General features: G+C 34.9%; 1 protein-coding gene across 1 annotated transcript in view; it reads right to left on the bottom strand.

The window, feature by feature from the left end:
* The window catches only part of SYNJ1 (synaptojanin 1), a gene marked incomplete at its 5' end in the record, with an annotated part of 40,076 nt that extends 34,758 nt beyond the window's left edge, over positions 1–5,318 (bottom strand). Inside the window, 3 exons of the mRNA XM_009705909.1 lie at positions 125–148; positions 1,873–2,038; positions 5,166–5,318. Coding sequence (XP_009704211.1) covers positions 125–148; positions 1,873–2,038; positions 5,166–5,318 — 343 coding nt within the window. The remainder of the gene's footprint in view (positions 1–124; positions 149–1,872; positions 2,039–5,165) is intronic.
* Between the last annotated feature and the right edge of the window lie 1,379 nt (positions 5,319–6,697).

The following is a 6,697-nucleotide window of genomic DNA, read 5'->3' as shown; positions in this document are numbered from 1 at the left end:
CAGATCCAAACACTACTAGGAAAATGTGAGCCCACAACCAAGTATTATGCAATAGGTACAAGAAAAAAGCCAGAGAAGAACAATAGCTGCTCAGATATTTACAGCTTAATTTACTATACTATACCTGATTGTAATGATTGCTCTGAAACTATGGATGCAGTAAGAAGGAAACAAGAAAAAAAATTAGTCAAGTAATTGTTTTTTTTAAATTTCCAGCAATACGTGAGAGAACAAGTTGTAATATACAATTTATTACACATGACCATTTGCATCAGTTACAGAACATCTTTTATGCTGCAAAATCTAAAAAGTTCCACAACAGTATTAACAAATTCTCTTTTCTTGCTTTATTACTAATGTATTTACATATGATGAAGTATCTCACTAGTTAATTCACCACCTAGCAGACAATGCAAAGACACTCTGTTCAGTGAAGAAGGATTAATGTTCCTCAGCTGGCAGGAGCTGCAAATATTGAAAGGACAGCTTGCATTCACAGAGAAAGTGAGAAGAAATGAAAATGACTTTCAACTAATTTTGAGGTGAGGATGATTTAGCAGGTTTCAGATACAGGAAAAGTTACAAAACATGAAACCTTGTGGTAAAGAAATGAGAGGAAAACAGCCTTTCAGGTTGCACACAGGAAATATATAAATATCTACAAGATGAAGACTACAATTGAGCAGATTTTTTTTTCTTGTGCCACAGATTTGCACCAAAGCTTTGACACATTTTTCTCATTCTAGATTGAGAAGTGTCCAAGAGAAAGAAGGGGGGGGGGGGGGGGAATGAAAGAAAGGAAAAATTAAGAGTGTTATTAATCCCCAAAAATGGCAATAACTCACCATTTATGACACTCTTACCTGGGATCTTGGAAAGAAGACTCAAATTTAAGTTCCTTCTTTGCCCAAGAATTAACTCCTCTCTTTTTTATCTCCCAGGAGAGTACTCTAAACACAGCCCTACACCTAGCCTTCTTACTATTTTCCTGCCCATCAGACCTGCAGAAGGATGGGACACGACTGTAGTCCTGGGGACCACGTAGCCTACACCTCTGTTTGGGGATGCTGGATGCCGTGGTTCAGCTCTCTGTTCTGTTTAGGTGAACCACTCTCCTGTAACGAGACCACCCATGTCCCACATGGCTACTTTGCCTAAGCTGAGTTTCTTATTGAAATCTCTCTGATCTTGATGCAGAATTCCACCCACAGCCTGACAAGCTTCTGTGGCGCACACGTTCCTGGGAAAGACTTCTCACAAAAAAAATTAATCAGGAATTTTCTGGTAGCTCCTATTACCTTAAATTTTCTTCCATCACCAAAACCCCTTTGTTCCTCACTACCTTAGAAATCAAAATGAGGATAAATACCAGCATTCTTAAGCTTGAAAAAAAAAAAAAAAGCTTTCTATCATCTAGTTTAACACTGTGGTGAGAATTTCTTTACTGACATGACAGATCAAATTAAGGAACACATTTAGCAAATAATAAAAAAAACTTAAGATTTTTATAAATCGGGATTTTTCTCCCAAATTCAGCATGTAATTGTCATGATTAACACTTGCTATAAATAGATCTGAAGAACTGAATGAACATATCTAACATGCATTGACAGTAAAGTTCTGACAAATATGCTCCACAAATATTTACCTATTACACCACCAGACATCAATAAAACATAAACAGTAAAAAAAATTACTGCAGCATGTTAATTTGATAATATTAGTAAAGCAGAAGTAACTTTCATCTTTTAATAAGCCCACAGAACAGAAAATAGCATTTATACTTTCCAATATTGCTTTGAAAACAGACTCCATACAGCTTTCTTACACCAAATAGTTATCAGACAGATTAAAATCCTGAAGGACACATACCGCGTAAACTGCTGGTGGTTAAGAGAGCCCGTGCTTTATCTGCTAAATCACTATTTAGGGTATTTCCCAATAACAAAACATCAATGGCCTCCTGCTTGGAGCTATCAAAAAAGTTATTTTGAATCGTTCTGGTCACAGAACGAGCACCATCCTTCAGCTTTCCAGCCTGTTAGGGAGGAACACGTATAAAATATTTTATGTTGGACACTGCTCACAATAACATTGGCAATATTCACTAACATATTTGTAAACTGCATTAACGATTTTAAAATCTACTGCAATCTTCTTCTCTAAGTGTTAAATAAGTCTTCTGAGCCTACTGTACTATGTGTGCTTCCGCCCCACCCCAAATGCTAAACACCACAGTAATAACTTCAAGGCATACCTAACAACCAGATTATTAAAGTTCAACTTATTTAAATTAAACAAAATACTGCAGGGAGGGGAATAATTTTTTTTCCCCTAAACCCTTGGTCTTCAAAAATTAAATTGATATAGTGCCATGTTTAAACCATGATACAGAATTTTGGGCTTTTCCCCAAATAGTGAGAGATGAGCAAGCACTTGAGTCCAAATGTCATGATACATGAATATGTACGTATATGCACATATAAGCATATTAGTTCAGAATTCACATTCTGAAATATCCATGTTAAAAAAAGAGATAGCGTCAACTTATTAAGACACCTTAACTTTTTAAAATAACATGCAAGTCTCATGCAGTATCCCAGAGGGAACATATACACTTATCTATAGCTACATACATACGAAGACACTGTTGTTGCACAGACCGCACACAAGTGGCACGATTGAACAGCGCTCCAAAAGAACAGTGTCCAACTACCTGAACTAAACAAGAATCTCTGAGAGATGTACTGCTACTACAGATACTCCCTGTGGGTCAGACACCTAGAGGATAATGTGATCAACACGTCATGCAGTCTCATACTTGATTCAAAAACCAGCAGTGTTAATCTGTGTACACAGCACTGACGACAGGCACAAAGACATTATCTTGACTACTTGGTTTACTGTGTCTTATGCATGTAAGTGTACCTTGCCTGTGACGTGTATGTAAACACATGCTATTGCATGTATAAGAAATATAGACCGTAATCCATCAGGGATGCTGCATGGTATTATGTTATTATAAAAAATACTCCAAGTTTACAGCTTGCATTGTTCATGAAGGTCTCTTAAATGCATAAGAAAAAAAGACTAAAGCTTAAGAAAACTACAAAACTAACCCATCATTGAGTTCTATGAATTGTACAACACAACAAGAAAGAAAGTACATTTTTGTCAAGGATAAGTAGTAGTAAATCAGCACCATGATTTTTGGAAGACAATGTGGATGAGGTGTTGGGGAGCATACTATTGCAATAGGATTTTAATAGGATGCTGCTCCCATTCTCTCAGACAATGTACAATTTATGACATGATCCAAAAAACACACTCACCATTCACATATCAGGCAATTAATTGAAAGGAACCCAGAGAAAGCAAGAGAAAGAGCAGGTAAGGAGTTAGATGTAACAAGTATTATAATACTTCAAAAAGGACTGTTTTTCAGTATAGAAATGCATATTAACACATTTAAGGTTAAAATTTTTTTCTCCGATCCTAAATTTCCATATTTTTACTTCTAAGTACTCTTGGACTTTGAAGGATCAAACTGACAAGCAAGAAAGGGAATAATTTTAACCATGAAACTTTTCATTTGAGAAATGAGAATACAAGTAACAATTGAAAAACCTACATTTTAAAACACATTATCAGAGTACTCAAGAACATATTGAGTAGTGACCTGGTCAGGTTTCACTGAAACAATGCCAAATACTGTATGGCTTTGCAAGTATGAAAGATCCTCTTCAAATAGATGGACTTCCATCAGGGACACTGTGTTTGATTTATGAGATGTGATACTCATTAACAGTTGGACCAGGGCAGGGATCCTGTGTTATTACAAAGACAGCAGAGTAAATGTACTCTGTGTTTTAAACATTGAAAATGGAAGTGTAAATACAGTAAACACATTTTACAAAGTAAAAAATTTAAGTAGCCAAATGAATGGCAGAAAACTAGTAACTTAGGAAAAGAAACAAGTAAGGTTGAATGAGAAAGTCAGGAGAAGGGGAGACACCCCATAAAATACTTACTGTAGTTTTCCTGATGGTCTGGGTGACTTTTTTGCAAGAAAATAGAACTAAACATCTTTAACCAAATTCCACTCTATGCTAAAATACAAGCAATTGTCTTGTATGTACCAATTCAGGGTAGAATAATCAACAAGTCTATTTTACTTATTTTCTTTTTATGTGGCTTACTGCAATGCCTTGTACATGTGCAGGGAAGGGCCCTGATATGGTCCGAATGAACAAGTGGTGGAAAAACGAAACAGCTGAGTGCGAGTACGTAGTATACAATATGGAATGAGAAGCAGCACATCCTTGAATAGAAAGAACGGTATGAAAATAAATTCTTGGAGGAACTAAGGGCAAAAATCACTATGGTTCAACATTTGTTTGTCTTGACAGGTATCACCTTGTAAGAGAGAGAATATGGAAACAAAAAAAAGCAACATTGTTAAAAGAAAAATAAAAGACAGCATTAGAAAATCTGAACAACCCAGGCATCAACAAAGACAAAACAAGTTGAAGAGGAACAGAGCATTCATTACACTGTCATGTAGTACGGAATTGCTATCACAACATTAGAAAGCAAGGTAGAAACAGAATTTGGGTTTTTTTCAGTAATTGCAAAACTAAAAAGAAATAGCTGGAGGGACATGCAAACAAAAAACACCCAGCTGCAACCTGTTTAATTTTAACACTGTTAATAAAGATGTTAATAAAAATTCTAAAAGCACAAACAACAATGTCCAGTGAAACACATTTTAAAAGAAAGGAGATACAGTGAATGAAACTGAAACAACAGGAGGCAGAGGTACACAGAGAAAAATGAGAATATTCAAAGAATCTAAAGCTGATTTGAATATACATTTTTCTGAACTATGATCTAAAGAAATGAAAGTTTTGAGCCTCATCCTTTCCTACAGAATGGTGTTATCTGGGAGGTATGGGCATGGCTGAGAAAGGATATACTGAAGCAAGATCTGGGTATCAACATAACCAACCTTCTTATGTTAGGTTTTTTGTTTGGTGGTTGTTTTTTTTAGGATTACAACAAAAGCACATTTTAAAAAAGAAAATCTCATAGTTGTTACATTAACAACAGAACTTTTTAAAACCCATACTGAATATAGCTGAACTTCTTAATAAAATCTACTTTACCTTAGCTTTTCCTTCAAGGGCTCCAGTTCCAGCATAAATTTTACTGACAGAATCACCATTCACAGACCACATGGATCGGAAAACTTCCTGAAAGCGAGTAACCAACTGAGGTTTCTCAGCCAATCCTAATACCTCCAGTTGTTTTGTTAGCATCTGCAACAGTTGAAGACAATATTAGCAAAAGAAAAATCTTTAAATGTATTTATTAAAAGGTACATAATTTTTTTCAGCATATAAGCACACACACAAAAAAATCTTTGGTTTATATGTATCATCCTGAACAAAGTGACACCATGTCATGTTTGAAAGGTTGCATCATATGTGTAACTTCAAAAGAAGATGAAATGTTGCTGCTAAAGATAGGTAGTAATATAGGAAAAGAATTATGTAGCTGATTTGTAAATACTTTCATCTAAAAATTCACTAGTTACAAGGCAAGCTATTTTTGGTTCTCGAGTCTTTCTACTTAGAAAATTTAGAGTTAGAGCAATTCATGTTCTTCCCAAAGAAGTGTAATACCAAACATACTATGCAGCAGCAACAGAGCTCTGTGATCAGTGAAACAGCAATGGCTTCTGTGGCTTCTGTCATTCACGCTATTTTCACACGTAACACATCGCAATCTTTACCCTTATAATCATTATACCTGAATTAATTTTCCATGACGCACAGCCTACATTAAATGCATTTAAATTGTATACATATAATACATATAAATGTATTATTTTACATTTAAATACATTACTTAAATGTAGCATTATGCTCATGGATGTAGAATGGGACATTGTACCTTGTCTGAAATCCTGGTTTATGGAATCACGATTACTAAAAAAAGTCAAGTAAGTTTCTAGTATTTGTGGCTATCAACATAATACCAAAAATAAATACCAAAAATTAAAACTAAATAAAAAAACTATTTTCAAGAGCTTTTAAAAATCTTTAAAACTTTGAGGTGTCCAACGGCAAGAAGGAGTCATCTAAAGTGATGAGCATAAAATGACACAAAGACAAAATTCCAAAGCTTGGGCAGGAATTAACGGAAGTTACCATTTTCCTTCTTATTAATTAGTTTTACACTTTTAACTCCCATAATTTTAGCTGAAATCGTAAGTTAGCTCTCACCAAGGAAAAATGTGGCACACCTGGTCTAAAAAAAAAAATTACAATATTTAATCCAACCCTTAAAAGGATAAGAAAGTTAAAAATAGAGTTGCAAAGCTAAGTTTGCCATACAAGTACTATATGCATTAAGAGTGTGTAAAGATTTGTTCTTATGTCATAGAAAACTACTGTATTATCTATAAAATACAAGAGGCAATGCTTCTCATGGCTCATTTAAGATAACCTAAGTGCTTACTTCAAGCTTGCATTTCTATCTACAGCAAACTATTAAACTCCAGCAAACAGATTTAGGACCAGGAAAGACTTTAAGGTAATCATTTGTTTCTCCCATGGCAAAGTCAATACAGGATGGACAGATATACAAACCACATAATACAATTCAATGCTGTGAGATTTTCAAAGCATGCCGC

The sequence above is a fragment of the Cariama cristata genome, unplaced genomic scaffold (genome assembly GCF_000690535.1).
Source record: "Cariama cristata isolate BGI_N322 unplaced genomic scaffold, ASM69053v1 scaffold36988, whole genome shotgun sequence".
Lineage (NCBI taxonomy): Eukaryota > Metazoa > Chordata > Aves > Cariamiformes > Cariamidae > Cariama > Cariama cristata.
Note: the sequence above shows the minus strand (reverse complement) of the source record. Positions and strands in the feature narration are given on the sequence as shown.